A 14,722-nucleotide genomic window follows, 5' to 3' on the forward strand; every position below is an offset into this window, starting at 1 on the left:
GAGTCTAAGGTCACACAGCAGCAGGAGTGCCAGGATGTGAACTCAGCCCTCAGAGCCTGTCATTCAGCAGCAGCCCCAGCCAGAGGAGAATGATGCTGCTTTAAGAAACAATCTGGCCTGACCAGGAGGTGGCGCAGTGGATAGAGCGTTGAACTGGGACGCAGAGAACCCAGTTTCGAAACCCTGATGTCACCAGCTTGAGCACGGGCTCATCTGGTTTGAGCAAGGCTCACCAGCTTGAGCCCAAGGTTGCTGGCTCAAGCAAGGGGTCACTTGGTCTGCTGGAGCCCCCAGTTAAGGCACGTATGAGAAAGCCATCAATAAACAACTAAGGTAACGCAATGAAGAACTGATGATTCTCATCTCTCTCCCTTCCTGTCTGTCTGTCCCTATCTGCCACAAAAAAAAAAAAAAAAAAAAAAAAGAAGAAACAATCTGAAAGTTATTTAAAATGATGCTTCATTCTGACTCCTATGGCTTTAATGAGAATACCAGCGACTCGTTTTCCCTTCTCTCCAGTGGAAAACTGTCTGCTAGCTGCCGCTGGTGCGGGTCAGGAATGAAGGGAGCTTTGCTCGGCGCACCGCGGGGCCAGCCTAACCTGGACACGGTCTGCATTTCCCGAACTGAACGCTAGCAGTTCCGGCCCCGGAGTCCCCGACAGGCCTGGGCACTTACGTACTCTCATGTCCCCGCTCACTGATCTCTTCCCGGAGACTCAGCACGCTGGTGAGGTTGATGATCCTTCTCCGGGGGGTACAAGCTGCTGTCATTTCCTTTTGGGACTCATCCTCCACCATTTCCACGTCGGAGCCTTCTCGAGCTCTCTTTCTGCAGCGAAGAGAAGGAGCTGGCAGATGATCATTACTATTCTTTTTAAATTAAAAAAAAAAATTCAGCCAAATCTGCTGCACTGCATTTTGGAGAAGGAAGTAGCTCCACTGTGCTGACCCTGCACATCTGGGGGGGGGGGGGGGTCTTGCCAGCAGGCTCAGTGGGTTCCCTGCACATCTGGAGGGGGTCTCGCCAGCAGGCTCAGTGGGTCCCCTGCACATCTGGGGGGGGGGGGTCTCGCCAGCAGGCTCAGTGTGTTCCCTGCACATCTGGGGGGGGGTCTCACCAGCAGGCTCAGTGGGTTCCCTGCACACCTGGGGGGGGTCTCGCCAGCAGGCTCAGTGGGTTCCCTGCACACCTGGGGGGGGGGGTCTCGCTAGTAGGCTCAGTGGGTTCTCTGCACATCTGGGGGGGGTCTCGCCAGCAGGCTCAGTGTGTTCTCTGCACATCTGGGGGGGGTCTCGCCAGCAGGCTCAGTGTGTTCTCTGCACATCTGGGGGGGGGGTCTCGCCAGCAGGCTCAGTGGGTTCCCTGCACACCTGGGGGGGGGTCTCGCCAGTAGGCTCAGTGGGTTCCCTGCACACCTGGGGGGGGGTCTCGCTAGTAGGCTCAGTGGGTTCTCTGCACATCTGGGGGGGGTCTCGCCAGCAGGCTCAGTGTGTTCTCTGCACATCTGGGGGGGGGGGTCTCGCCAGCAGGCTCAGTGTGTTCTCTGCACATCTGGGGGGGGGTCTCGCCAGCAGGCTCAGTGGGTTCCCTGCACACCTGGGGGGGGGTCTCGCCAGTAGGCTCAGTGGGTTCCCTGCACACCTGGGGGGGGGTCTCGCCAGTAGGCTCAGTGGGTTCCCTGCACATCTGGGGGGGGGTCTCGCCAGCAGGCTCAGTGTGTTCTCTGCACATCTGGGGGGGGGGGGTCTCGCCAGCAGGCTCAGTGGGTTCTCTGCACATCTGGGGGGGTCTCGCCAGCAGGCTCAGTGGGTTCTCTGCACATCTGGGTGGGGTCTCGCCAGCAGGCTCAGTGGGTTCCCTGCCAACGCCAGGTCCCCACAGCTGGCTGCTTCGCGTAGCAGGACCCAAGTCCAGCTCAGCCCAGCAGAGCCGCAGGACCCTGCACAGGTGAGCTGACCTTCCCAAGTCTCATTGCCAGCTTTCTAACTGGGGAATCACAGAGCAACAGAAAATAGATCATTTTAAGTAGCAACAAATGCTCCGAAGATAATAATAAAGCAAGTTAACATAATAGAGAGGCGGGGAAGTGAGAGAGGACTTTAGATTAAACGGACAAAGAAGGCCTCTGGTAAGAGGCAACTCTGAGTTGAGCTGTGAGGGATAAGCCAGTCTTCCTAGGCGGAGAGAGCAGTGAGAGCATGGCGGAGGGCTGGGGGGCGGTGGGGGTGGGATCTGTGGGAGCTCAGGACGGCCACAGAACAGTGTGGCCAAAGCACCACAAAAGAGAGGGCAAGCGGTGAGCGGAGGGAGGGCAGCGGGTTCCTGTCCCAAGGGCAAAGGGGAGCCACTGCTTTTCAGCAGAGGAGAAGGGCGGTCTGATTTCCGGTTTAAAAGACCTCTTAAGAGTGTGCTGTGAGGCTAAACAGCTTGTGGTAATAGTTTCCTAAGTGACAAACAGAAATGTCACGCTTCCCCAGCAGTGCTAGGAAGAGCATGGAATGCACAAATGTACGCAAAGTATCCAGCACATAGTGGATGCTCAATAAATGTCAGCTTCCTGATTGCTCTCTGGGAAGAAACCGCAGACGTCACCTCGCTAGACTGACTCAGAAGTGAGCAAACGAGTTAAATGCCTTGCCTAAGTTCCAATGGCCCATTCGTGCTGGGGTTTGGGCGGTCAGCCACCACATGGATGGGCAGCCCTGGACAAACGCCGCTGAGCCCCGGGGCTGTAACTGCACCCAGTAACGAGGACCCACTCACACACTTAGTGGGCTGTCTTTTAAGAACCTGCAGACTGTATACTGGGAATGCTCAAGACTCAATGACAGTCATCATTCCTGTTGTTCCTGCCTCCTTGCTCTACCCTGGCTCATCACTAGCTCGCATGTTTCAGGGAGTTTTGTAATTTAAATCGAGAAAAAGTATTTCTCTGAGAGGAGAGAGAACAGTGTTGAGCAGGATGGAAGAGAACCCTCCCGATCCCTGAGGCTTCTCTCTCTAGCTCCCTCTGCTGGTCAGGCTTTGATCAAATGCCAATCCTAAAAATAAAGGGTAAATCTGATTTTCTTCCTAATGTTTTTAACTAATGCTTGGAATCATGGACATTTAAGATATTTCAAAGGTCACTATGATGGGTGACTCTCAAAACATGGTCAAAGGTAGACAGTGGACAAGGCCACAGCCCTGTCCCACTGGAGGCCAAGCGTGGGTCGGGCAGAGAGGAGATGCAAGTGGTTCATGAATAAAGTAGCTCAAGGTAGAGGCAGATCTGTTAAAGAAAAGGCCATACCTGGGGTTGCCCGGGCCAGGGGGGGACCCGCTCTTCTCTGAGGTTTCTGAAACATGCCCCTTTGGTGCATCCCCTCCCAGGCTCTGCTTCTCGGCTGCCACGTCGGCAGGAGCTGGGAGTTCCGGCATTTCCTCGTCTTGCTGCTCGGCACGAGAAGGAGCTGTGCTGTCCTCTGGGACAGTGGCCTGGGGCTGACTGGCCTTGCTCACAGGCTGCAGGAAGGCGTCGAGCTTCTGTTCCCGGGAGTCTGTGCGCACCATCTGGTAGGCATAGACCTTGTCGCCACTCGGAGCAGCTGAAGCGGCCGCCCCTGTGGTGGGTTTAACCGCCTCCCCAGAGGGGCCCGCCAGGCCTGGAAGTAAAGTCTGCGACAGAAAAGACAGTGGGAGATTCAGAATGCGAAGTGTAGGAGTCCACGTCCCAAAACGGGCGGTACTTGAGAAAAAACTAAAACCAGGTGTGATTACCATTACGGAATTATTATAGAAGCAATCCTGACCTAAATTTGAAATATAAAGATATACAAATATAAAACTTAAAAATTCAACAAAATCCCTCAAGTCCGTTTGAAATGGGGACATTAACATAAAGTTCTAATATTTTTAGGTTTTTTTGGTGCTGTTAAGAAATTTCTTTTTATTGTGGCAAAATACAGACAACACAAAAGTCTGTGGCATTCACACTGTTGTGCAACCATCACAACCATCCATTTCCAGACATTTCTATCCTCCCTGACACTCTGCGCCCATTCTCCCCTCTCCCCAGCTCCCAGCAACCACCATTTACTGTTTACTTTTAAATATACATATTTCCCAGCTCTGTGCACTGGGAAGGCCTAAAAGCAAAGACAACCCAGTAGTAACGAGGACCCCCCCATCCAGATTATAGTCTCTAAATACCATTCCCTAATAAAATACATCAGAGCTTCTTGGAGAAATGAACTGGAAATGTACAAAGCGAACCTATAATATCTTGTTATGCCAGAAACAAACTAGCAAAGACTAATGGAATCGGGTCAAAAGGATAAGAACACCAGCTCAAAGGGGCTTCCGTTGGTGGAATCTTGATGGAATCATTTGAGTATCAAAAAAAGAAATGACCACAAGTGATTAAATTATACTGCCTTATGAACAGCTATGACACACTAAGAGAAAAAGAAAAAGATGGGGAGGGAGGGAGGAAGACGGAGGGAGAGACAGGGACAGACAGAAAGAGAGGAAAAAGTCATAAAATGTCTTTAGAGATTGCTAGAACACCAACTCATTCCTTTACAAATTGATAATTAAAGGGATAAAATTTAACATTTATCCTTACTTTCCAGTATCAGCTGTACTTCAGGATAACCAATAGTTCTAACAATTGACGGAAAGATGTTCTCTGTGGAAGAATTATAATTAACAGAAAAAAAATTATGATAGAATCAGAAAATCATAATCTTGTAATCCTAATGAAATAACTGATTCAGGTAATGGCCACCCATGAAAGGTGAAATCTTTAAGCTAAAAAGCAGTGGGGAGCTTTACAATTAAGGAATCAGTCTGTCACCTGCTGAGTTACCAAAATGACATAAGTCAGTACGCGCCTCCTGCTGGGACGCAATGGGAAGTGCATGGCTTCACCTACCAAGAATTCCTGCAAAAACATGTTTTAATCTGAATATAATCATGCCTCTAGATCTAATTTCCAGTTTATTAGGAAATATGGAGAATTAAAATGTCTCTCAGAATAAGACAATCCAAAGTGTGCATTACTCTACAGCAGGGGTCCCCAAACTTTTTACACAGGGGCCAGTTCACTGTCCCTCAGACCGTTGGAGGGCCGCCACATACAGTGTTCCTCTCACTGACCACCAGTGAAAGAGGTGCCCCTTCCGGAAGTGTGGAGGGGGCCGGATAAATGGCCTCAGGGGGCCACATGTGGCCCGCAGGGGCCGTAGTTTGGGGTCGCCTGCTCCACAGGAAACCTTTAGAATGCGCCAAAGGGAACAATGAAAGGTAGGGTGACTTTGCGCGCGTGTGTGACAGAGACAGACAAAGAGAGGGACAAATAGGGACAGACAGGAAGGGAAAGAGAAGCATCAATTCTTCTTTGAGGCACCTTAGTTGTTCATTGATTGCTTTCTCATATGTGCCCTGAACAGGGGGCTACAGCAGAGCGAGTGACCCCTTGCTCAAGCCAGTGACCTTGGACTCAAGCTGGTGGGCCTTGCTCAAACCAGATGAGCCCTTTGCTCAAGCTGGCGACCTCGAGGTCTCGAACCTGAGTCCTCCGCATCCCAGTCTGATGCTCTATCCACTGCACCACAGCCTGGTCAGGTGGTAGGGTGACTTTTCTAGTTTCAGAGACACTTAGAAGTGATTTAAAAGACATAACAACCAACACAATGAGTGGAACTTAACTGGATACAGATTTAAACAAAACAATTACAAAAGGATCTTTTTTGGACAATTGGGACATTTGAATATGGACCAGATATTATATTATTACTACTCATTAGTTAAAAAAAGAAAAAGGACACTGTTATATAAGAAAAAGACTCTAACCCGTACACTAGATACTAAGTAAAAAGTAAATGCCTGGAGCAGACTTGAATGCATTCCTTTCCCACCCCAAAGTGGAAGCAGAAGCCGGAAGTGGGAGAAAGAAAACACTATGGCAAAATGCTGATGGTTCTTAAAGCTGGGTGGTGGGTTCATGGGTATTTGTTATATTATGTATCTACTTTTGTGTGTGTTTAAACATATCCAGTAACAAAGTAAAATAAAAAGTTACAGTAGCAACTGTGCTCAAAAATGAAAAGCCTTTCTTCAAGGACAATTAAAAGCCCTTGTTGGGCACCTATGAAACACTCACAGGTGGGTTTTAGGGAGCAGAAATGAACACAGCTATTTTGGAGCCAGGGATATGAGGGCGCTAGAACAGGCTGCAGGCGGCAACCAATTTCCGTACCAAATGGCCTCCCTGCACACCAGGGCTTTTGCTGTACCGGCCCTGGACAGCGGAGGGCACAGCTCTGGGCAGCTGGGGAGCAGGCAGGACGTGACTCCAAGGCCCAAAAGGCAGGGAGAGAAGCAGGGACAGCTCTGAGTTTGGACCCTACCACCCCCTGCAGTGCACAAGACGGAGGCAGGCCCTCTGACCCACTGCCGACCCCGGCAGGGCCAGCCCATCACTCTGCCCTATGTATGTGGGATCGTCCTGTCCTGACTATCTCCGGAGGACAGGAACGCATGGTAAAGGTGCCCTATTCTTTTCGGACAGCTCGTTTTTCTGGGAAGTCAGGCTAAAGGCCCAGGCGGAGGCAGAATGAGAAGGCAGGCCTTATGACTCCAGGGATGACATGGCAATACCTTCACGGTTAGGCCCGAAGACAGAAACATTACTAAAAGAAACTATCAAATACTTGGAGAGAAAGTCCTAAAGCAGCGGTTCTCAACCTGTGGGTCGCGACCCCGGCGGGGTCGCCTAAAGCCATTGGAAAATACATAATGCATATCAGGTATTTACATTCCGAATCATAACTGTAGCAAAATTATAGTTATGAAGTAGCCACCAAAATTATTTTTTGGTTTGGGGTCACCGTAACATGAGGAACTGTATTGTGGGGTCACGGCATTAGAAAGGTTGAGAACCACTGTCCTAAAGCAACAGGCCGAGTCTGGGCTCTCAGGTCCGACGGGCACACTGGAAGGGGCAGAGGCACTGGCGGGCAGAGGGGGCCGGCGCCCCACCTGGGTGAAGTACATCCGGGAGGAGTTGGAGCCCAGGAGCTTGCCTTCGACGTGCTGCTGCACCCGCTCCAGGATGCTGTCCTCGTGCAGGAAGTGCACTTCGTGCTTCGTGGGGTGCACGTTGACATCCACGTTCTGGGGGCTGATTTCTAAACTGGCAGGGAAAAAAGAGAACAGTGACCTCAGACACGGTATATACGGTGGCCAAACGACAACATGGTCAGAACTTCAGGGTCAAGTCTGAGTGACCTGGGGTCAAAAGCGGAGTCTGCCACCTGAGAGCTGTGCAGCTTTGGGGACGTTACATCATCTTTGCCTCAGCCTCCTCATTTGTAAAGTGGAGATTAAATTCATACCAAGCACTCTGCATGTAACTGGCACATTTATTACGCGTCAGCTGTTATTACCATTCCAGAACTAGTGGAATTTTTTATTATGTGACCTGGGGCGAGTCCATTTCTCTGGGTCGGTTTTCTCATCTGTAAACATGAACCTGTCCCCTAATTACTAACCAGCATTATATGAAGATCAAAACAGGAACATATGTGAGAAAACTTTCTATCATTAAAACGTAATACAGGAGAGTCTAGAAGAAGGACTATCGATTTACTGCCTTCGCTCCACGACCACCTTTCACTGTCTGCTCTGTGCTAATGGGACTCTGCAATGTGAACCTTTGTCAGGAGCGCTCTGGAGGGACCCAGGAGGTAGAAGGGGTTTCCATGCCAGGTTTGGGGCAACTTCTGCCTTGTTCAGGAGCAAGACGTGTTATTCATCTTTGTTTCACCAACACAGGGCCTGGCACATGGGGTTTCTCTGTGAGATTCTGCTACATGAGAGAACACGGTGCCCGTCCCCTGGGAGCAGGGACAGACATCCTTTGCTCATGGTGCACAGGGTCTCTCCCTCCGGGCTACCACCAGCCCGTCGCTTTCAGAGGACAGCATGACAGCATTCCCATACGCTGCGGGTCTTGGGTGAGGGGTTTGGTGTTACGTTACCTGAGGTATAGGAACGGGTGTGTGTTTTTGGGCAAATATGCTGCATACACCGTTTCAATGGCTTTTCTTAAAGAAGTTGACTCTACCAGACGATCTAAAAAATAAAATAAAAGGGGAGGAACCAGTTCACAGCCGTGCTGATGGGTGGGGTGACAGGCAACGAGCCATCCCGTGCCCTGAAATCACCGTGGGAAGAACGCCTCTGGAGTGACCCTCACAGCAGACTCCCAGACCAGAAGAAGCCCTTACCTGTGGCTCCGTCCCTGCACCTCACTGTGGGCTTGGGGCTCTCTCCTGTCCCCCAGGAGGCAGAAACACAACAGGGCAGTACATTCTGCCTCCCCACTTCCCTGGCCCTCCATCGGCCCACGTGGACCACCTCTGCCCTTGCTGGGCAGTGGGCAGTGCGGCATCAGCTCTCAGACTTTCCATTCTGCAAATGCACACCGAAGACCTATCACCTGAGCCACGTGCCGGTGAATAAGCTAATCCCAGCCCCGAGCGGTACGCACTGCTAGAGATGTGTTTGCCAGACGGTCAGATGAGGCAGCAGCTAGCTCTGCTCAGGGGCTTCCAACCATGGGGTATCCAAACTGAGTAAGGAAGGTGAGGACGAGTTTTCCAGCCGTTTCTGGCAGTAGAAATACCTGACTGTATGTTGAAGGTAATTTAGAAAATGAGGCAGGTTTGAAGGGGTGGAAACAATAAAAGCTGGGAGAGGTAAGTTAAGGAAAAGATTGATTTTCAGAAAACATTGCTTTCCTTGCTCCCCAGAGGACCTGCTGATGGTCTGTTGTCCTGTGTCGGTGCAGTCAAGGCTATGTCACATCGTTTTATTTCCCATGAAGGGGGTGGCCGTGATTTTCTCAGGAGTGCTCACCTCATCCACAGCCCCCTCGATAATGGCACCGGACTATCTAACGTGTGTCCTGACCACACAGGGCTGAGCAGGTGTGAGCACCCAACAGAAGGACAGCGGAGCCCTCTGCTGAGATTTCTGAACTTGAGGTCTGCCAGAGGAGCGTCCTCTGTCCCTGCACCAGAGCGAGCCTGCCCCGTGTGAGATAACTGGCTGACACGCGGAGAGCCTGGCCCCTCTGCTACTGGGAGCTTGGTGTCAGGACCAGATTAGGTAATGCCAATGTGGAGCTTGTGTGGTAACTGCCCCACCAGAAGCTGGACGTGACATACTCAGATGGCACTAATAGTGACCTTTGCCTGTCTGTTCTGTAGCCAACACATATGTACAAAGCGGTTCTTCTTCACGGTTGGGAAAAAACAGTGTTTTCTGAGAAACCTTGATTAAAGCAGGCTTTGTTATAGGTCAGGCTTTTATCCTTCCCAACGAAGTAGGAAGAGACCCTGCTAATGTAAGTCAGTGTAACAGAATGTGGTATAAAATACTGGCTTCCTCCTTACTGTCTCTGTATTGCTTTGAACAATTGCTTTCAAATATAGTATGTATGATTTGGGACATTTAGAGCTGGATATCACTACCTGTGGAAGGGGGACTACCCACTGCCAACAGCAAACAAACCAAATGAAAATGATAAAATAGGCCCTGGCCAGTTGGCTCAGCGGTAGAGCGTCGGCCTGGCGTGCGGGGGACCCAGGTTCAATTCCCGGCCAGGGCACATAGGAGAGGCGCCCATTTGCTTCTCCACCCCCCCCACTCCTTCCTCTCTGTCTCTCTCTTCCCCTCCCGCAGCCAAGGCTCCATTGGAGCAAAGATGGCCCGGGCGCTGGGGATGGCTCCTTGGCCTCTGCCTCAGGCGCTAGAGTGGCTCTGGTCGCGACAAAGCGACGCCCCGGATGGGGAGAGCATCGTCCCCTGGTGGGCAGAGCGTCGCCCCTGGTGGGCGTGCCGGGTGGATCCCGGTCGGGCGCATGCGGGAGTCTGTCTGACTGTCTCTCCCCGTTTCCAGCTTCAGAAAGATAAAAAAAAAAAAAAAAAAAAGAAAATGATAAAATAATTGTGACTTGCTTTGAATGATAAAGGTAAAGGACCTGTGGGATAAAAATGGTAAGAACTGACCAAAAGCAAAGACACATCTTGTTTCAGGATGGAAAGTGGAAAAATGAAAGAGGCCGTGTTTGGGATTATAAAGGTAGGAAAGGAATCCGAGAAACTCGACATTTAGTTCATTTTTCTCTCTGGCTTTTAGTGCTGTTCTTTGTATTATAAACAATTCTCATTCTGGGGCTTAGCATGGAACCCCTTTACTTCAGTAACCTTGCCCACATCCAAGTGCCCTTCCCTGCGTCCTGCTGTGCAATTCCAGACAGTGGACCTCCATCTGGGGAGAGAACAAAGATCCGCCTAGGGCCTGCCTGGAAAGACCCTGAAGCCAGCAGGTGACAGGGGCGTGGCTCCCAGGGGCTGCCGTGCCCTCTCCCGGGCTCCCCTGAGAGGCGACAGTCAGCCGCGATGGGCACATCTCAGAGGGCAGGGCAGACTTAGACCAGAAATGAATGAAAAACGCTTCCTGATCAAACCACTGGCAGCACGAGGAATTCCTGTGTCACTGAACCTGCGGAAAGGAGCGTCCCCGTGGCCACACCCTCCCCGAAGACACAGTCCCCACCTGGTGCTCCTGCACTTACGGTTGATGAAGAGTAAGAAGATGCACTTCTTCACTGAGTAGTTGGCGTTGGATACGTAGCCTTTCATTCTGAAGGCTAGAGTTTGATCCTCACACCCAACTTCTATCAATTCTCTGGTTAGAAAAGAGAAATTTGTGAGGCTTTTGAAGATACCAGAAAATCCAGGCATTATAAAGAATCAGACTGAAAAAATCAGGGCTCCTTCCCCTAAACTAACTCTGTCAGGACTCCAGAGACTTGGTTCACGGAGGCCCCCTGGGCCCACGTGTCAGTCTGTCTGGCTGTGCACCCATGTACCCCCCCAGTCAGGGTTTCCGGCACGTACGCGACATGCCCAGCGCCGCTCTGATTGCTGGGACACAATGCCACGTCCACGCTCTGAAACCTTATTTTGCTGAAACTTTTTTTAACCTTAGTAACTACATCCCAGGGCTAAGACTCCCAAAAAGCTCATCTCTGCCGACTCCCTTAACCACACTGCACTGCACCACTACACCACGATGGGGCTCCCACGTGGTGTTCCCGAGCGTGTTTTAGGGGAGGGGAGGTTGGTAGGTGGAAAGAAGTCCTCACACAAGCCACACTCATTTCTGCCTGGGCCCTCCCTGAGTGCTGGTCCCTCTGCCTGGAAAGCTCCTCCTGTCAGCTGGTTCACCCCTCCCCACCCCTCACATCTCAGGGAGGACTCCCTCAAAGAGCTTCCTGTCACCCTCCCCGCCCCATGCGGTTCTCCACTGTGCCCCGTTCTCTTTGCGGCATCATGCACATCACTAAATGAATGGCATAATTATTTTTGCGTCTCTGCAACCAGAATTCGAGTCCTCTGGGAGCAAGGGCCATGGCTGCATCATCCCCTCCTACGGAACCCAGCACATAGCCCAGCACCCGCAGAGAGCCAGCTCCCAGAGGCTCCGGCTGCACGCAGCGGGATTCTCGTGCGGCAGCAGGACGCGTCTCTGTGCACAGGGCCCAGCCGGCAGGGTCTCCCACACACAAGGAACCGGCAAACCCTTTCTTCCCAAAACGTCCCGAGAGCCTGGTGTTCTGGAAACACGCTTTGGGAACTCGGTGGGAGTTCTAATCTCTGCCAGTCCCTAGGAATTTGGGAACAACTAATTCTGAGTCTTAAAATTTGGTTAAGAAGCTCTTAAAAGCTTCACTAGAAAGTAAACACTTTCAATTAAAAGTACTCTAGAGCCCTCTCTTAGCTCCGGGAGCACAATTTCAAAACAATTAATTCATTAATACTTAATTAGTAAGAAAAGTAATTGAAAGCAAATTGACTGTTCCCTCGTTAGAAACTTAGTTCTGCTCAAAGAATGAATAACTTGTCCTTCAAAGGAGAAAACTGGGTTTTGTGCCTACTGCTGCTGTTTTTAAGATTTGGAGGGGAAAAAAGATGATTTGAAAGAGTGAAGTCGGGCTGTCTCGCTGGTCCGTGTACCCCGAGCGCCCGAGGCACCCCTGGCAGACACAGAGGGACGTCAGTATTTCCCGTTCTGTTTGTGACACACTCTGCGCTTTGTGAGTCCTGAGGATTTTAGCTGGGAATGCGTGACAGACATGCTGTTTTGGGTGGTGGTGGACATGGTGGCAGAGGAATCTGCAATGTGAGCAATTGCTGCTCTTAGGCTTTGAAGGTTTGGTGACACTCACAAGTCTGCTTGCCACCAGAGACGAAGACTTTAAGGACAGGAAATATTGTACCTATCTTTACATCCTTGACTTCTGGCATGAAGCTCGGAATATAGGAAAAAATGAATAAATGTTGAATGATAATAAATGAAATCCTCAAGTTGATGATAATGGAAATACAAGGAGAAAGGGGAGCACTGGCAGAGATTAGAACTCCCACTGCTACAATAGAAATATTTGGAAGAATAGACCTAGAAAGACACACTGATTTACATAGCCCGACTAACAGGCACCCAAGGAGTGTTGGTTACATGAAATAAATGACTCTGATATTAACAAGTCTGAAGCATGGAAACTAGCCTGCATATCTGATTAAAGCAAACTCTTAAGGAAGATGCTATCTTATCCAAAATAATGTGATGCAAGGCCGAGGATATTTTAAAAATGTAAGTTCCCGACATACCGGCTAACAGCGCTTCCAAAGATGGAGCGGATATTGTCCACGGTCGTGGCGTTGGGCAGTGTTCTAATGTCCGCGACCGTCTCTCCTTGCTGATAAACAGAAGATACGAGTGACTGTTCACAGCAGTGACAGAACAGCACGACCTCTTCTCCACCGGCAAGCTACAAAAAATCCTTTTTTTCTTTTATAATACATAACCACCCACCCCGTGAAGCAAGAACTTACTTTTTTAACTGAGAAACTAATGCCTGAATTGTGTATCGAATACCTGCCAAAGAGAAAAACGAAAGTGAGCAGAGTGGCCAAACGCACCGTGCGCGTCAGAGCCCCCTTTCAGGTAATGAACTGGTGGGTGAAGTGATGTAAACAAAGCTAGATACAAACAAAAACATCTCCACGGACCCCATTTTACCCACAGGACAATGGGGTAGTCCTGTGGACTTCATGGAGCCGGCAGGGACTTCATGGAGCTATCAATGCTAACTGTGGCTGAATCCAACAAAACACAGGTGCCACGCTGCATTCGAGGCTGCTGACCAGACTCAAGGACCTCTCAGTACAATTTCCTCCTCGCCTAGTTTTACTTTCACAAGCTCGAAGGGTCTGGGTTGCTCCAAGGACATCGTGAGAATTAAGCTTTCACAACCCCCGCACCCCGATTCTCGCCTGGAACCCTCCATATACCTGCTTCACACCCGCCTCTGCCCCAGGACCTCCCAGCGTCCCCTGGCGGGCCATTACTGACCACGCTGCCCCCAGGGGCCCCAAGAACTGAAGGGCTGTGTCTAGCGAAACGCACTAACTCAGTAACAATCAATCACTCCCTCTCCCACACCTAGGACCCCACAGCCCATTACAGCTCCTTTCCTTCCAGGACCTGATTAGTATTCAGACACTGATTTATACAATTCCAGGGGAAAGTGAAGAAACTTGATGTCTAATCTGTTCCACTTTATTAGGGGCAAATGTTTTACACAGTTTTGATTTTTTAGAAATGCTGCAAAATGGTTGACATGTCTGTTAGAATTCAAGGACACGCAGGCGGAGAGCCCATGCTGGAGTCACGGTGCCAGCAGGTGACGTCTATCACGAAGCCACCCCCCTGCAAAGTCCCTTCCCCTTCTTCTGTGACCAGCCCCAGCCTTCCTTCGGGAAACCACCTCTTCCCCATTCCGCCGGATACAGCCTTAGTCAGCCTGCCAAGCGGGGTCTTCTCCCCACAGATAGGGGCACACGATGGGCGGGGGACCCACGCCATGCCAGTCAGATGCATTCTCCCGAGAAAGCGGCTCCTGAGCAGAGTCAAGGACAGAAAGAACTGGAACAGGTCAGTCTGTTACATCGCTGAGCCGCCCTGGTTCTCGTCCTCCCACGGAACAGCTGTCCACACTTCTTTCCCCTCGGTGAGTCACTCCTAGCCTTCCAATAAATTTATTCTGGGCTCCAGTTAGCTACAGCCCGTTGGTTTTGCTTGTCACCAAAGAACCTGACTGATACAGACCCTAGTGCTCTCTCCTGGGGACAAAAGAGAAAAGCCGGAACTAGAGACTAAACCTCGACCAGAAGCACTCTGCCTCGTGTCGCAGTGTGGCGACCGTTCTCAGTTCCCAAGCCCGGAACCCACTCCTCTGGCGAGAGCGCTCAAAGGCCCACCCCCATTCGGAACTGTACCTGCCAACAACTTCCAAAATTTTCCCATACTCTTCACTGGGATTTTTAAAAGCTTTCCTCCTTGTGGGGATGTTGTAGAAAAGGTCCTCCACCTGAACGGAAGATTGAGGTTTTTTTTGTAAATTCACAGATATGGAAATAAAGACCCAAGCAGTCCACCTAACGCTGGTCTTCAGTCGAAGAATCCCATTTTATTTACGGACAGCGCTAACTGGGGGAGGGGCGGAGATAGGGCACCCTTAACAAAGGACACAGCGCTAACTGGGGGAGGGGCGGAGATAGGGCACCCTTAACAAAGGACACAGCGCTAACTGGGGGAGGG

The 14,722-nt window shown here is 50.7% G+C and overlaps 1 protein-coding gene across 3 annotated transcripts in view; it reads right to left on the minus strand.

Annotated features, from left to right (window-relative positions):
* Positions 1–14,722, minus strand: part of MLH1 (mutL homolog 1) — a 35,787-nt gene that overhangs the window by 11,981 nt on the left and 9,084 nt on the right. For all 3 annotated transcript variants that reach the window (XM_066351948.1, XM_066351946.1, XM_066351947.1), the window contains exons 6-13: positions 14,401–14,492; positions 12,955–12,997; positions 12,730–12,818; positions 10,632–10,744; positions 8,028–8,121; positions 7,027–7,180; positions 3,296–3,660; positions 683–831 (exon numbers count right to left, since the gene is read on the minus strand). In XM_066351948.1, coding sequence (XP_066208045.1) covers positions 683–831; positions 3,296–3,660; positions 7,027–7,180; positions 8,028–8,121; positions 10,632–10,744; positions 12,730–12,818; positions 12,955–12,997; positions 14,401–14,492 — 1,099 coding nt within the window. The remainder of the gene's footprint in view (positions 1–682; positions 832–3,295; positions 3,661–7,026; positions 7,181–8,027; positions 8,122–10,631; positions 10,745–12,729; positions 12,819–12,954; positions 12,998–14,400; positions 14,493–14,722) is intronic.

This window comes from Saccopteryx leptura, chromosome 10 (genome assembly GCF_036850995.1).
Source record: "Saccopteryx leptura isolate mSacLep1 chromosome 10, mSacLep1_pri_phased_curated, whole genome shotgun sequence".
NCBI classification, from domain to species: domain Eukaryota; kingdom Metazoa; phylum Chordata; class Mammalia; order Chiroptera; family Emballonuridae; genus Saccopteryx; species Saccopteryx leptura.